The sequence below is a fragment of the Lepidochelys kempii genome, chromosome 10, assembly GCF_965140265.1.
Source record: "Lepidochelys kempii isolate rLepKem1 chromosome 10, rLepKem1.hap2, whole genome shotgun sequence".
In the NCBI taxonomy this organism is placed as follows: Eukaryota; Metazoa; Chordata; order Testudines; family Cheloniidae; genus Lepidochelys; species Lepidochelys kempii.
Window position 1 is genome coordinate 10,094,771 of NC_133265.1, and position 16,236 is coordinate 10,111,006.

Below are 16,236 nucleotides of genomic sequence, written 5' to 3' on the forward strand. Positions count from 1 at the left end.
AGCATGTATTTGCAGTGACACCAGGCAGTTTCTCTAAAACAGAGTAGGGCTTATTAGTGAACTGGAAAAAAGCATTGCAAGTCCCTAGGTTAGCCTAGAGAAAAAGGTTAAGACATAGTCCATCTGGCCAAGCCAGTGCTATCCACCAGCCACGCTGCTCTGGATTCCATTTCAGGGTCTCTGTCCCTTTGTCAGTCCCAGGTGAGAGCTGTCTGGCCTCTTCCAAAAAACAACTCTTATCCCCCTCCTGTCACTTCTCAGGCAGAGCCATGCGGAGTTCACATACCCCACCTGCTGGAGCTGCCTGCTGTCAAATGTTGATTGTTCAGTTGCGGGGGTTTCTCATTGTCTCTGGATCCTCCTTGAGCTGGGACGGTTTCAATCAGTTTTTTAAACAGCCCATTTACTCCACCAAGAACCCAGATGTCTCTCACACCACTCCTGTCTCCTGTTCTGCCCCAAGAGCAGACCTAACCCTTTAGCCTCCACTGGGCAGCAATGCCAAGTGCAGAATTCATAAAAACCATTACATAAAATTTCTACTTTTTCACAGCAAGAAAAGTCAAAGTAAGAGAAAATGGGCTCAAGGAAGGCCACATTTATTTTTGAAAAGATGCTAACCCTAGATGGAACAGAGACTGGAGGGAGGTGGGGAAGGGATAGACAGATGCATTGTCAAGGACAAAAAAAAGGGACTGGACTCTGCAGAGGCGATGTTGGAGAAATGGTCTGAAGCAAATGGGATGAAATTCAATAAGGACAAATGCAAAGTACTCCACTTAGGAAGGAACAATCAGTTGCACACACATAAAATAGAAAATGACTGCCTAGAAAGGAATAGTGCGGAAAGGGATGTGCGGGTCATAGTGGATCACATGCTAAATGAGTCAACAGTGTAACACTGTTGCAAAAAAAGCGAACATCATTCTGGGATGTATTAGCAGGAGTGTTGTAAGCAAGACACGAGAAGTAATTCTTCTGCTCTGTTCCACACTGATATGGCCTCAACTGGAGTACGGTGTCCAGTTCTGGGCACCACATTTCAAGAAATATGTGGACAAATTGGAGAAAGTCCAGAGAAGAGCAACAAAAATTATTCAAGGTCAAGAAAACACGACCTATGAGGGAAGATTGAAATAACTGGGTTTGTTTAGTCTGGAGAAGAGAAGACTGAGTGGCAGACATGATAACAGTTTTCAAGTATATAAAGGTCATTACAAGGAGGAGGGAGAAAAACCGTTCTCCTTAACCTCTGAGGATAAGACAAGAAACAATGGGCTTAAATTGCAGCAAGGGCAGTTTAGGTTGGACATTAGGAAAAACTTCCTATCAGGGTAGTTAAGCACGGGAATAAATTGGCTAGGGAGGTTGTAGAATCTCTATCATTGAAGATTCTTAAGAGCAGGTTAGATAAACACCTGTCAGGGATGGTCTAGCTAATACTTAGACCTGTCTTGAGTGTCTGGGGCTGGTCTAGAAGGCCTCTATGTTGTTTGAGATGGCAGAGCTTTTTCCCCGCAAGGACTTAGAGCACGAAGGTTGGGGGAGAAAAACTGTTATTTAGTGGTGCAAAATGTTGCACAATACACATCTTGCACACACATTTCAAATTGGATGTATGGGAGAACTTGTATGTCAGGATCTATGTGTAGAAGAACTCTAGAGTTTGCAGTGCATGTGAAACTACATCAGGTGATGGAGCACACAGCCATAAAGGAAAGCCATACCATAAGCACTGCCGGTGATGCTGTTGGTGGGGATGGCATGCTTCCCATTTTGTGTCACTGCCCGAACAGGGAGTTGGTGTTGTCCAATGGTCACTGGAGTTGCCTGCTGAAGGATGGTAACAGTTTGCCCTGGGACACCTTGAGCCATCTGACTGGCAACTGTTTGGATGACTCGACTGGCAGTGGGTATTGTGGCAAACGCAATTGTTGGTTTCTCATCCAGGCCTGTTTGGACATTAAACAGAAAGGAGAATCATTCACCTTGAGCGGTCTTCATTTTCATTAATATGCTAACAATAACGCATACCCCAAGATTAGACAAAATGAAAATACCCAAGCACATACAGCCAAAGTATCCAGATACCACCAAATAATTTGCCTTTGATGAATCCCACAAATCAGTATCTCTTGGGGATGGGAAGCATCACTTCTCAGGTCAATGCAGCTTAGTCTCAGAGTAACACATTTGGGCTCCAAAACAAGAAGGGGTTGAGGACATGGCTGACTGGTGTTGGCCTGATCCCGGGAGATGTGAAGTACCCAGAAATCTTTATGAAGGATCAGGTTCTCCAGGGAACACTTTCTGTGGGCCGATTGACACAATGGGATCCGCACTGAGAAGAACATTGCAACCAGTGATATAAGAATGGGGAAGGATTACTACCTATGAGGAACAAATGGTTATTCTGAAGCATTTCAAAACATCCAGCCATGATTTTTCAGTAACTCCACAAGTTTTCTTACTGTACCTAACACAAAAATATCTATGCAACTGTTTACCAATGTCAGGAATAGACTTCCTCTAAGGCACAAGCAGGCCAACTAAGAAACAAGGTTATAAAAATGTCATCCTGAGGCATAAAAAGGTTCTCCCCATCGTTCTTTTCCTTATCTGCATGTTACTACTTTGGCATGAATAATTGTCAGTGGAAACTAGACTACGAGAGTTCCCTGCCTGTACACCAACCACCCTGAGCCTCAGCTACACAACAGGGAAGGAACCATAACAGTATCAAACAGCCCCAGTGTTTGTGGAGTTAGGGACATGCCTACACTTGGGTGAGATCACAGGGGAGTGGAGAGGAAACAGACCCCTTCAATTTTCACCTGCCTTTGTGCACAACAACTTTCAACTAGCTATGAAGGATAGGGGAAGGAACCAGCAGAAAGGGGGCAGTGCCTGGACTGATGCTGCTGTTTTAGTGCGGCAGTGTTTAAAACCTTCCTCCTCATTCCTCCAGGTTAACTGATCTGCTCAACAGGCAGGGAGCAGCTACCAGAACTCTTGCCTCAAGGAGCAACCCTGTCCCTTTGTTGGCCAGCCAAAGGCTGCAACTGAGATTTCTCTCTGCAACTGACTCAGCTCATTGCCTGACCTCTCCAGCCAACTCTGAGATGAGGAGAAAAGGAGTGATGTCTGCCCAGGCAGGCAGGAAGTGAGGAAGCTGATCCAGCAGGAGGACCCCAACGTCCCCCTTCTCTTCCCCATCTTAACATCAGAGAAACAAGGGAGATATGGAAGAATAGGAGAGGAGAGCTCAGGCAGGGTGTCAGGCTGGTAGAAGGGTGTAAAGAGGAGTGGTCGGGGAAGTAGGGAAGAGACAGATTAGGAGAGACAAGAGAGCCAGCGAGGAGAAGGCAGACAGTAGGAAAGGCAAAGGGGAGGGAAAAGGAGATAGCAGAGAGGATGAAGAGTGGAGCTGGGGAAGGCAGAGGCTGGGGGGGGAGGGGGGTTGGAGAGGATCTAGCAATGGCAGAGGATCAGAGAGACAGAAGCCTGCTCTACACTAAAAAGTTACATCTTTTTAGTAGTTACATCTCTCAGGAGTGTGAAAAATCCATACCCACAGTGACACAGTTAAGCTGACCTAACCCTCGGTGTACAGTGTGGTAGGTTGACAGAAGAATTCTTCTGACCTAGCTACCACCTCTTGGAGAGGTGGATTGCCTATGCCAACCTGAGAACCTCTCCTGTCGGCGCAGGCAGCATCTACACTGAAGTGCTGAGGCTGTGCTACTGTACCACTACAAGTGTAGGCAAGCCCACAGATTGCTGCTGGGAAGCCTGGAGAACCACAGAGGGGATCTATTCAAAAACTTCAGGGAAGTTTGAAGGTGGTCAAAAGCAAGCCAACACCAAAGCAAATGCTGAGTGTCCCATATTACTATTGGGGAGGGTCTTTTGTCTTGCCCTGCCCTCCCCTCCTCATCCCAGCTTGTAAGCAAAAAAATCACTCTTCTGCACAAACACCCAACGAAACTCACTGTTCTTATTGTGCTTGTACATTAACTGTACATTTGTACAATAACATCATGCAATTATGAGAAGAGCTGCAGAAAAGGACATACTGCCCAAGTGAAAGCAGACAGAGAATGATCCTTTTATAGAACATTAGGTATTTTCAGGGTTTAGCTCACTAAGACCACTGAGGCCAGAGTTGGCCAGTTTAGAAAGATATAAAGTGATCCTTATAATAATTGGCTTTTGCAGAGTCTTCTAATCACAAACACTATATGCACTTCTACAAAACTCATTTCCAGAGGCTTACACCTTTCCTCCTTTGGAATATATTTTACATATCCACAGAAAAAGGACACAGTCTCAATTACCATCAATGTCACCTTGAAACAAACAGCTTCAGCCTTCTCTGTGCTGGCTTTTCAAAACAGAAAAGAATACCTTGGGATGATGGGAGTTTTGTTTTGGGATAGCAATGCCTTTTGGTAATTTTCCCAATTGATCAGAATGGGCCACAGTCCACAAGCATATTGTAGGTGGGCACCAGAACTAGAATAAATATTCACAGCCATATATTCAGCTTTGGTCACCAGTAAAATTCTAGCTAGATTTTTACTAACTAAAGGCCACACAGAGCTCAATTCTGCTTACTGCTAGGCAGACCTAGTGTGAAAGCTCTTACCCAATTTAAATTGTATCTTATGACTGACCTCTTTTGTCAAGGGCTAAACACCCAGGGCGTGAAATAGGTGTGCAGAAAAACCCTACAAGTCCAGACAAATCTTCCTTTGTCAAGTAGGGAGGGAAATGAAACAGACTACCTCGATGATCACCAGCCAAATCCAGCACTGTTCCTGCTGCTTCGTGAGCACCGCCGCCTGGGCCCGGATTTGTCAGTATGTATCCGTTAGCAGAGCTTGAGGAGGAGGTTACAACCCTGACCATTGTAACAGTGGGTGCTTGCTGCACTACATGGATTGCATGACCAGAAGGCTGCTGAGAAGTCACTATTGGCATGTAAGCTACCGGCTTTGCCACTAAAGTGGATGGCCGGGGAGGAACAGCCATGATCACCGGCTGGGCACTGACAGGTGATCCTGAAACGGAAGAGATACGCATGTTAGAACACTCATTTACTCAGACTCATTTACTGAGACATTTCTAATAATGCATAATGCTGAGCGGTGCAGTATTTGGAAAAGAATTCAAGTTATTCAGACAACAGTCAATCTTGTACTTCCTAATTTTTGAGCGGCTGGCTTTGCAATCTCAACAACATTCTGAGTATAGTTTTTGTATGCAGTGTGTGTACACACAGTGCAGGATTTTAAATGAGTTGCACAATCATGGGGTTCATACAGACCTATCACCACCCAGCAGTTTCACTTTCCCAGCATATGAGTGAAAAACTCCACCCCTGCTCAGTGCTTTTTAAATTATCAGGTCACATGGAACTCTGGGTGGAGACAGCAGCCCCAAAGAGCAACCGACCTAAATGGCTGAAGAGGAGAGAGGACAGATCCAGATCCAAATCCCCATTCAGATTGACTCCCTCAACTCCCCATCCCATCACCATGAAACTGAAGCGAATAAGAAAGAGACCGTCTAAAGCTATATACCCTTTCCCAGCCTCCAGTGGTTAAGTATGGAGAGATGAGGCTTTTATTTGAAATATATAACACCCTCCCACCACAATAAACACCATCTCCTGCAAAATAGGGGCTACATACCAGGCGCACTTTGTGAATATCGATACTCTGGAACAGAGGCTAACTTTGACGCAAAATCATGTTCATGTGGAATGGGTGAGCCCTCCCTGGACAGGCACTCTGGAGTCTGTAGGCCACTAGAGTGAGGAGACAGCAGGCCGGGATGAGTAGGAGAGGCAGGGGCACTCCTGAAACACAAACCAGTGCAAACAGAGTCAAAAGAATACATGCTGGCCAACAAAGCTGTAGCAGAGAACAAAAGGCGTCTCCAAAATCTACTGCCTCAGCAGAAGAGCTTCTATTCTTCCACAGCACTAAGAAACCATTCTTGTGCTGTTTCTACCGTCCTACTCCCTCCAATGAAGCCAATAGCATGGCATCTTTCAAGCAATGCCACTCTTAGTAGGGAGAAATCTGAATCTAAATGGGCTACTCAAATGGATTTTTTTTTTTAATAGGTTTTAGTTGGTTGGCTTTGTTTTTCCAATCCTGTTTTTGACAGTCCCTTTGATTAGTACGTGCTACAATTTAAACAAAACATGAAACATTTAATGAGAGAGTTTTTCTATTCCTCTGTTAGATGGGGGATGACGCCAAGGCTCCTCTCCCACTATTCCTGTCCTGAGAGAGGCAAAAACAGTGAAACTCCACTAAGTGCTGCCAATTCACGAAGTACACTGAAGAACTGTATTTTTTGCTAATTTTAAGTAACAGGAATTGCAGGCTTTATTTGCAATTATAGCAGATACAAAGTTTTCATGCAAATGTGATCTTCAAGTTGTCAGTATTACAAAGGTCGGGAATTCCCAAAAGTACAAGCACCATTTAAGAGAGTCACTGTTCATAAACCCAAGGGAACAGCTGAAAGCACTCCATTTCCCCTCTGACCAGGGAAAGTAACCAGCCTTAAATGAGAACACTTTGACACTCTGGATTGAGTCATTAGAAAAGTCTAAAAGTACAAAGAACACTGAACTTCAAGCAGTTACCTCCGCAACATTCCCAAACCCAGCTAGCTAAAGTGACAAAGAGTTCTGAAGTCACTCCTAGAATCCCCCTTGTCAGTACATTAGACCAGCAGCCTAGCATAAATATTTTAGCAGAGAGGATTATGGATTTCTAATTCCTGGGTCTTTTAAGTTATTTCTAATACTATACTCACTGGGTGTGGTGTTTAGTTATAGAATCTCACTGAATAAATTAACTAGATATCATTGAACTGTGAGGGATCCTGACTTTATTTGCATTCATTTTAACAAAAAAACATCATCTATAAAACAGAACTGTATTCTCTATGGGACTCACATTTTCATTAACATTCAAACAAACAATATCCTTCTCTCATACACGCCCTATCGTGGATGTCACCTTTTTATTATTAATTTTCCCTTAGCTTCACGCACATTTAGACAAAATTTGGTCCCTGTGAGAGCAAAGGGTAACACTGCACGAGCTAGGATCAATTAGTCCAAACAGCTAAGCTTCTCCTCCACACCCATACCATTGGCTGAGGCAGTTTCATTTAGTCCCATACTACATCCCTTCTACTCCATTGCTGACAATCATGTCAAATGATGTGATGTTATCTGAAAGAGACTAGTTTAAATACCACATGATTTCTCCTACGACCTAATCCACATGTGGACCCAACTCTTCAGAAATGAACGGCAGGGCTTTGCACAGTAAGCCACTTACTCCTGTGAGAATAAGTTCTGCATTACTATGAAATGACACCAAAACAGTTATAGAGATTTGGAACAAAATAAAAAGGGACCCGAACTTACCTGGAGGAGAGGGGTCCAAAAGGGGTTCGAAAACAAGACACCCCTCTCTGTCTCCGTTTTCGGAATGCCTGTTCGACTAGCTTGGCTTCTGAGGCAGGGTCGATTCGCCAAAAGGAGCCCTTTCCAGGCTCCTCCTGGGAGCGTGGAACTTTGATAAAGTAACGGTTCAAGGAAAGGTTGTGCCGAATGGAGTTCTGAAGGAAGCAGAGGAATGAGTTGATTACTATGCAACGTGGAAACACCAAAGACAGACAAACTAGGCTTCACAGACCAGAAAAGTAACATCCATCCCCTTCAGAATCTCTGCCACAAACAGTAACAAGCTACCCAGCTACCAAGACTCACAAGGGGAATGGAAGTGATAAGAAAAAAATATGGCTAAATAAGTTACAAATACAGATAGCTTCCATTAACTATGGAGAAAGATAGGTTTGCCTGGCACTGTACTGTTAGCTGCCCCTTCGAAACAACTCCTAGAACCAGTGAGGGCAGTAGCTCTTCCACTGCAAGATATGGAAGTAGGGGCTTTGGAAAAGCATAAACAAAAGAGATATGTATTGTAAAACATTTAGAACACATTTCAAAGACGGCTTTTTTGTCTTCAAGTGGAAAACTGCCAGGTTGGGCTGCACCGCCTACCAGCAAATTGATCACATGTGCGAACATGAACCACTAGAGGCCACCACACACCACAATAATCATAAAGCAGGCCAATGATTTTTTTTTTTTTAGACTGACTAGATATTGGGAGGGACACATTAGCTGTCTGGCACGGACCTAGCGCTGTAGGGTGCTGTAGATATTACCCATCTATATAAACAACAACTGAATTCCCAGGGAACAGTCCTATCACTGACTAGGTTTAGCACCGCTATGTTGCAGGACAGGCACAGTGAGCCCACAACTGCATAAAATCATTTCTAATTCCTCTTCCTCCCGGCCCCATTTTTGTGCTTCTCTAGCAGCTTTCAAAGAGCAACAGATGTGCTTTACAGAGCCTTACAACACTGCTGGTAGGGAAGGAAGGGACATATAGAGACCACTTCACCCACCACTGAAATGCAGCCATCTCTGCAGTATAATGCAGCAGCTGGTTAACAATGCACAGCAACACTGTGGAGCAGGATAAGGTGGGAAGTGAAGAATTCCATAACCAGTTGGTAGTGCAGAGGAAAACTGGGCAGGCAGAATGTACTTATTCTGATTATACTGCCAAGTGCGACCAGCCATGCTGCTCCAGCCAGCATGTGGAATCAACAGCTGCCCGTGATTCTCCAGTGCACCAGTGTTGTGTGCCTGGAAGTGACAACACCCAGTTCAGAGACGTGGCACTGGGAAAGGGTGAGTGTGGCTGAAGCCTTGGCTACTGACACATTAAAAGCAACACTCAAGCAGCTGAATACCCAAGTCTGACACAGCATTGTCAGCTATGGACAAATTGTACAGAGAAGCTGGTGAGATTTCTCAATAGTATGCTAAATGCAGAGACGTGCAACACAAGGGGCCAGCTTGTGGTTTTCAGACCCTTAGCGGTCCATGATGGTATTTATACTAGAGCGACCATACTCTGGAAAAGGAAAGCAATAGTCGTGGAGGGCATGAGGGTTACTGTGATTAAAAGCAGGAAGAGAACAGAGTTGTAGACAACCATGCTGAAGTGGAACAATCGCAAATGGAGAGGTCTGTGGAGCATCCTCTTCTAAATAACTGGACATCGTCAAGATTTTTCAGGGGTCAAGGAAAATTTGGAGAGAGAACAGGGGAGATGAGACTGATGAAGTGGCTGCTGGTAGCAAGGGCATGGAAGGAAATGAAAATGGGGATGACAGTCATGTCAAAGATGTCTCTAGAGATGCAGGCATGGTGAGTGACAAGAGTGGCAAGGATGGGCATTAGAAAACCAGAGGCCCCTGAGCCATGTGAATTGTTTCTGTAGAATAGCCTTTACAAACACTGCCCACAAACAAAAAGTTTAAGTGATGTTATTAAACTGATTATTCCCTAAATTGACTGGAACAGCTTCCCACTACCCCAGTGCCCTGATCCCTCACCAAATGTGTTTCTTTTTAGGATAAGCACTTTAATAGGAATTTCAAAATTTGTAGGTGTCAAGAACTCACCTGCCAGCCTTTGTCAGCAGTCCTGTAATATGGATAATGCTTGGTGATATGGGCGTAGATCCCACTTAGTGTTAATTGCCTGTCTTGGGCTGAAGATATGGCCTGCACAATTAACTGAGCATATGAATATGGTGGTTTGGACTCATCCTAAAAGAGAGGACACAACAGAGGAAGCTTAATTTCAGAATAAGGATTCTTATGCTGGAGTTTATGCACAAGCCAGATACTGGATGCCTTCTAGATATAGCAAAACTTTCTACCAAACAATATTTTCTGTTGGGAAAAAAAGTTCCAAAGGTTTGTTACGTTTTTAAAATTTTCCATCCATTCCTGCTTCTAGGTACTAGCACCAAGCATGACTTGGTCCTGCTCCACCGTCTCCAGGAGGGACCCCTCCCTTCTAGAAATTGAAGAAATGCACTAGCAAGGTTTATTTTATTTCCAGTTCCTCACATTGCTCCATCAGTGCATCTGCACCAAGAACAGCCACCCTGGCTTAGGGGAGAATTCAATCTTCATAGCTATCCAGTATCGTGCTCCCTTGCTAGATCCCAACTCTGGCATTACCAAGAGAGAACCTACATCTTCAGCTTGGGTATAAGGTCACTTCATCAAGACTGAATTCCTTCCTTATGACTTACTTTTTGTTTGTTATGTTTTTAAAGCTAATCCTCTCTACACTGCTCTCCTCACCTCTTGTCCCTGAACTGCAGGCCTGTGTATTCTGCCTGAGTTAAACAGCAAGCTCTTCAAGGCAGGGACCCTGTCTTTTTTCCCTCAGTGTATTTTACAAAGTGTTACGTACATCTGTGGAGCTGTTAATTGAAGAAGAAAAATAAGACTCCTTGGTTTTAATACTTTTCAAATATATAGCTTCTTCGGGGCACATCTGCATGTCAGGCTTCATGGTCCATCAGAAAAGAAAGATTCCTGTAACTTGACCTTTTAAGTGAATGCAGAAAATAAATTTGGGCAGCTAACCTAGCGCAGATATCCATGAGCCAGTGACTGACACAGAGGGGGACGACCCAGTGACCCTCAGGGGCGTTAAGTATCCCAATGGAAATACGTAACTCACAACACATATGTACAATGGATAAATTATCTTTAGACTTGTTTAACTACAGTATACTGCCAGGCCTGAAAGCCTCCCAAAGCATTGCTGGGCAGATAATGTTTCTCTGAACCTTTGGGCTGTCCCCGCCAGATGCGTCTGCCTGCTGCTCTGATGCCGCTTTTGCTGCATACTCTGCTGCCAGCTGCAGGTCCGAGGTAATGTTCTGAACAAAGCGATATCCTGAGGATCCAGCACCACGTGGACTGGCCGGGCAGGAGTTGGGAACACTGGAGGGGGTAGAGATGAGAGAGAGAGATCCATCTCCAGTTATTTATTAACTGCAACAAGCGTACACACAGCTCCTACCATCCAAGGATCTCTAGGCAATTGGCAAACAATTAAGAATCTGCCTCTCTGAGAAGTAGGTAGGTAGGTACTGAACTTATTTCTCCACATGGGTTAACCCAAAACTTAGAGAGGTTGAATGACTGGTGATGAAATAAGTAAGTCCTGACTTGACTCCTAGAAGTTCTGACTTCCTGTCACCTGCTGTAGTCACTAGACAACACACAATGTCAACGCATGAAGCAGGATCACCCCTCTGTGAAGCCAGCATGGGACTCCACTGAAAACCAAATATTGTATCAGAGTTTGGCTTTCTGGAGTAAATAAGTTATACAAGTAATTAAAAGCCTTACTCTTCTGTCATAAATCTGGCCAATACTATTCTCTAAGATATAGATGTTGATCGCTCAACTTCTCTACTTAAAAAGGCTACTTATACTTTTGCAATATCACACTTAGATGCATGCACTGGGTGCAGCATCACTGGGCTTCAGAGGGCTGTTCAACAACACAAAGGTTAATGTTAAGTAGCTAAAACCACAGCTATCTCCTTAACCTACCAGCATACAAACCCTACTGACAACCAGTGGGAGTTGCAGATACAGGTAGAGCGTCCTTCATATCAATTTTCAGGTTTCAGAGTAATAGCCGTATTAGTCTGTATTCGCAAAAAGAAAAGGAGTACTTGTGGCACCTTAGAGACTAACCAATTTATTTGAGCATAAGCTTTCGTGAGCTACAGCTCACTTCATCGGATGCATACTGTGGAAAGTTTAGAAGATATTATATACACACAAAGCATGAAAAAAATACCTCCTCCCACCCCACTCTCCTGCTGGTAATAGCTTATCTAAAGTGATCACTCTCCTTACAATGTGTATGATAATCAAGTTGGGCCATTTCCAGAACAAATCCAGGACAAGAACAAGAATGTCGGGTGGGGGGAGAGACAAGGGGAAATAGGCTACCTTGTATAATGACTAAGCCACTCCCAGTCTCCATTCAAGCCCAAGTTAACTGCATCCAATTTGCAAATGAATTCCAATTCAGCAGTCTCCCGCCGGAGTCTGGATCTGAAGTTCCCCTGTTGCAAAATAGCGACTTTCATGTCTGCAATCGCGTGACCAGAGACACGGAAGTGCTCTCCGACCGGTCCACGAATGCCATAATTCTTGACATCTGATTTGTGTCCATTTACTCTTCTACGTAGAGACTGTCCAGTCTGACCAATGCACATGGCAGAGGGGCACCGCCGGCACACATCACATTGGCGGACGTGCAGGTGAACGAGCCTCCGACAGTGCGGCCGATGCCATCAGGCCCCGCGATGGCGCCCCCTGAACAGACATGTGGGCACAGTTGGCAACGGGCCTTGTCGCAAGGACAGGCCCCTGGGCCAGTGGCCCTGCCGTGTGGTATGTGGTTGCTGGTGAGCACCCGTTTCAGGTTCGGGGGCTGTCCGCAGACAAGGACTGGCCCGCCCCCCAAGACCTGCGAGAGTGCTGGGCCATCCCCCAGGACAGGCCACAGATCCCCAATAATGCACCAGAGGGGTTCCAGCCGGGGGCCGAAGGTGACGGCCAGCGGCGCCCTGCCATTCTCTCCGCTAGACCTGCCCTGTAGTAGGCGACCCCCGGCAGATTGGTTAGGGGAAAGAAAAATAATTAAGAGTTCTAGGACTGCCACAAGATGGCACTTTAGGAACAGTTATGAAATAGGGAAAGCCACACCAAGACTGGTATAAAGCTACAAATAAACAACGAAGGTGGGTTTAATCTGCAGCACCACTCAGACAGACACATAAGTACATACGGCAGGATGAGAATTAATTAGCAAGACTAGTCGGGGGGGGAGTCACACATCCTTGATTTGTGGGAACAAGACTGCTTGACAGGTGAAATGGGGAGTCTGAAGAATCATTCATGTGTTGTCCCTTCTCTCCAGGGCTGAGCAGCACAGTGAAATGGACCACAGTCCAATCACAGGATTACCTACTTCTTTCCCATTAAAGTACAGTCACGATGAACGATAAGAAAGAGAAATGGTATTTAAATGTTTACATATGGAGATAGAAGAAATTTTTTTATTGTAACTGCATTAGAGGAGGATGGGAAAAGATTTCTAGTCCCCTGCAGTGGGCTTAGGTAATGCTGTCACAAATGATTCTCTCAGCAAAATGGCTACCAGCAGCAGTAAGTTTAAGTGCCAATTATAAAAAACAATTTTCAAATGCAGTCTCAGTGTAAACTGAGAACTGCTGCTTCCTAAAAATGGCCGTGTTGCTAAGCTCAGCATTGGGATGGTTTATTTTAACAATGGATTACAGAAAGTTTCCTTGGGATAGGAAGACACACAGAGAGAGAACAGGCTCACAGCATCTCAAAGTTTTCGACAGTATGAGATAACTCAAGGGTGATCTCTCCTGTCACATCCACTGTAAATCCTACGCTCAACAGGAACGTTACCATTCAGAAGTTCAGGCTGAAGCTTTTAGGAGCAAGGAGTTTTTGGTGGAGGACCCATGGTTATGAAACTCCCGACTCCGGAGACCAGGATGAGTTCTTGTCTCACCTCTGAGTGCAATTTAAGATGCAGCTCTTTGCTCATGCCTTCCCCCAATAAAGGAGGCTACCAAATAGCCCTTTAATAGCTTCTTCCTGGAATGACCCACTAAAAGAAGACTTCATTCAGGGAGACAAGAACACCATTCATTCCCAGGCAGTAGTGCTTCTTTTCACTGTTGCATTTGGTGACTAGATTGTGGCAATATGCAGACTAGAGAGAGATTAAGGATTAAGAGCTGTGCTGACGTTGCTAACCATTTGTGATCACACCATATCAGTATGCCACAAACAAAACTATTAAAAACCAAGTCGCAGAAGAAGTGGAGAGGCCAGAGCTCCTCCAATAAATCTGTGCACTTTAAAAAGGGTGCATCTTTTCTGTGCTTTTAATAAGACGTGGTGTAATTTCAAGGCTTGTACAGCGAATGCTCATGCCATTCGGACAGGGAACGAATTGATTCTTGAAGGTAAGCAGAGAAAACGTGGCTCCACCTGTTCAGGTTTGGGCTTCTACCAGATACATTTAAACTCATGACCATCTTTATAAAAGCCGTCAAGAAACAAATCTGCAGCTTCCACGGCATTTTGATTCTCACAGAAATAATTTTTTTTAAAAGACTAGCAATACCTGGCCCCTGAATTCAGAGAGAATATCTTGTCATCTCAACATTATACTAAACTGGGCTGTGCTTTCAAACCCACTTCAGAATAAAAAGTTATTAACTCTAAGGAAACTAGCCAGCCCTACTGTGGATGTCATAGGAAATTATCCAGTACTCCAAATGAAATGGGGGTAACCTTGGGGGGGGGGGGGTCATGGTGCTTGGAAACTTGGGAATAGTGACTTCCCGCAACCTGCCTCTACCACGATGGGAACCCTTTCCTCCGGACATAAACTTGCCACTTCTCAACAGCTCCTTTAGGCCAGGGAAGGACAGTCACATTCAGAGCTGTGGGTGGGAGAATCAGGAGAATGCAACTGAAGCTCAGAGCTGCTCTTTGCAGGAAGGCAAGGCCAGAGGCACTATCAGGTAAAGCAAGCTCTCAGCTTACTTTTGGGGAGTTCATGTAGTGATGATGGAGATGAAGGGGCTGAGAACCACTTTGAGAAAACAAGAAATTTACAACCAACGAAGGAGGCGGAACTCGCGTTGCAAAGAAGGTAGGAAGGAAAGAGGGGGAGGGGGAGAGAGAAGGTTTTGGGTATGTCTATGCAGCAAAACAGCACCAGCTGACCAGGCTCTGAGACTCTCTACTACTGCCCCCTCCCCCTCCCCCCACATAGACCTACCCAGCATGGGCACATGTCCTAAGGGTTAAGTCAAAATGTAGAGTTCAGTATAGTTTAAAGCAAACACAATGCAGTGACTTGTCAATTTCCCAGAGTTCCTGGAATTCTCCTTGATATCCCCCAACAGCAACTGGCTAGGGGAAGTGTGCAGTTGCTCACACCCTTAAAAAAAAAAAAAGTTTCAGAGATAAATAAAGGTTATTTCCCCAAACATATAGCTGTTCGTATTATAAGACTGATGCAAAAAAAAAAAAAAGAAAAGAAAAAAACCACCACCAAAAAAACCCCCCAAAGCCATGTGGTCTAGGATAATATTGTGCAGGATATAAATATTTTGTTAAGCAAATACTACAAAAGACACTGGATCTATTTTAATACTACCGTAATTTTTACTGATAAAACTATAGATAATAGAACTTGGCACACTTTAATCTGTCTCAGTTCTACATTAGGCCATTGCTACTGAAGATAATTTGGAATACACCTCTTGGGTAGCAGAATAAATTTTGTAACTTTCATTTCAAACCACTTCAGAAATTGATATGCGAGCTACAGACATGCATCATTCAAAAATACCAGTGAAATGCAGAATTTCTAACAATTTAGGAAAGGAAGTAAATGGTATATCCAATTGAAACTGCATGGAAGATTTAAGTATATCAGTTACGTAGACCCAAGCTGAAATTTGGCCAGGATACCAGGTGTTAATGCCCCCACTCTTACACAAACCACAAGTGACCCTTTAATAACCGTAAGTTCTCAGGATCTCAGTTTTACATCATTATCACAGACCATACCTCCAGTAACTTAGTTTCCTTTATACCAGGTTGAGACACTGTAGAATTGTCAGACCACCACCTACTGAATCACGAACCCCACTTCCTTGCACCAGATCTTCTATTCAAGTTCTACTAAGCCCAATCTTACTTTACTTGTAAGATCAGATGAGATGACATCCTGATGTGGTGTGAGCGTAGGTCACACTAATCCCTGTAATGGCCAGAATACCTTTTAAGTGTAGGACTCATTTCAGGCTGCAGTGAGTGTAAAATCTCAAAGTCAACATTTTTACTTCCCTGGGATTCACTAGTAGCATTATTTAAATCATGTCTATAGAAGCCTACGCATTTAAGATTTCTAGCATCCAATAAAATAAAACTTATCAGCTGTTCTACAATATGCATTTCTATATACTTTTCATCCATGGATACTAAAGTGCTGAGCAAATTTTATATCTGTCATATATAAATAATACATAAATGTGTTTGGCACTTTAATATCTATGGATGGAAAGTCTATATCTAAATTAAGCATCACAACCCCCCCTTAAATATTAGCCCCATTTTACAGTTAGGGAAACTGAAGCACGGAAAAGATACATTTATTGGAAAGCTGGGAAT

At 44.1% G+C, this 16,236-nt stretch overlaps 1 protein-coding gene across 2 annotated transcripts in view; it reads right to left on the bottom strand.

The window, feature by feature from the left end:
• FOXK1 (forkhead box K1) overlaps positions 1 to 16,236 on the bottom strand; it is a 66,942-nt gene that overhangs the window by 3,167 nt on the left and 47,539 nt on the right. Inside the window, exons 3-8 of one of the 2 annotated variants that reach the window (XM_073361940.1) lie at positions 10,767 to 10,923; positions 9,580 to 9,726; positions 7,460 to 7,653; positions 5,697 to 5,863; positions 4,677 to 5,063; positions 1,728 to 1,952 (exon numbers count right to left, since the gene is read on the bottom strand). In XM_073361940.1, the coding sequence (XP_073218041.1) occupies positions 1,728 to 1,952; positions 4,677 to 5,063; positions 5,697 to 5,863; positions 7,460 to 7,653; positions 9,580 to 9,726; positions 10,767 to 10,923 (1,277 nt within the window). The remainder of the gene's footprint in view (positions 1 to 1,727; positions 1,953 to 4,676; positions 5,064 to 5,696; positions 5,864 to 7,459; positions 7,654 to 9,579; positions 9,727 to 10,766; positions 10,924 to 16,236) is intronic. The other variant, XM_073361941.1, reaches the window with a different exon arrangement.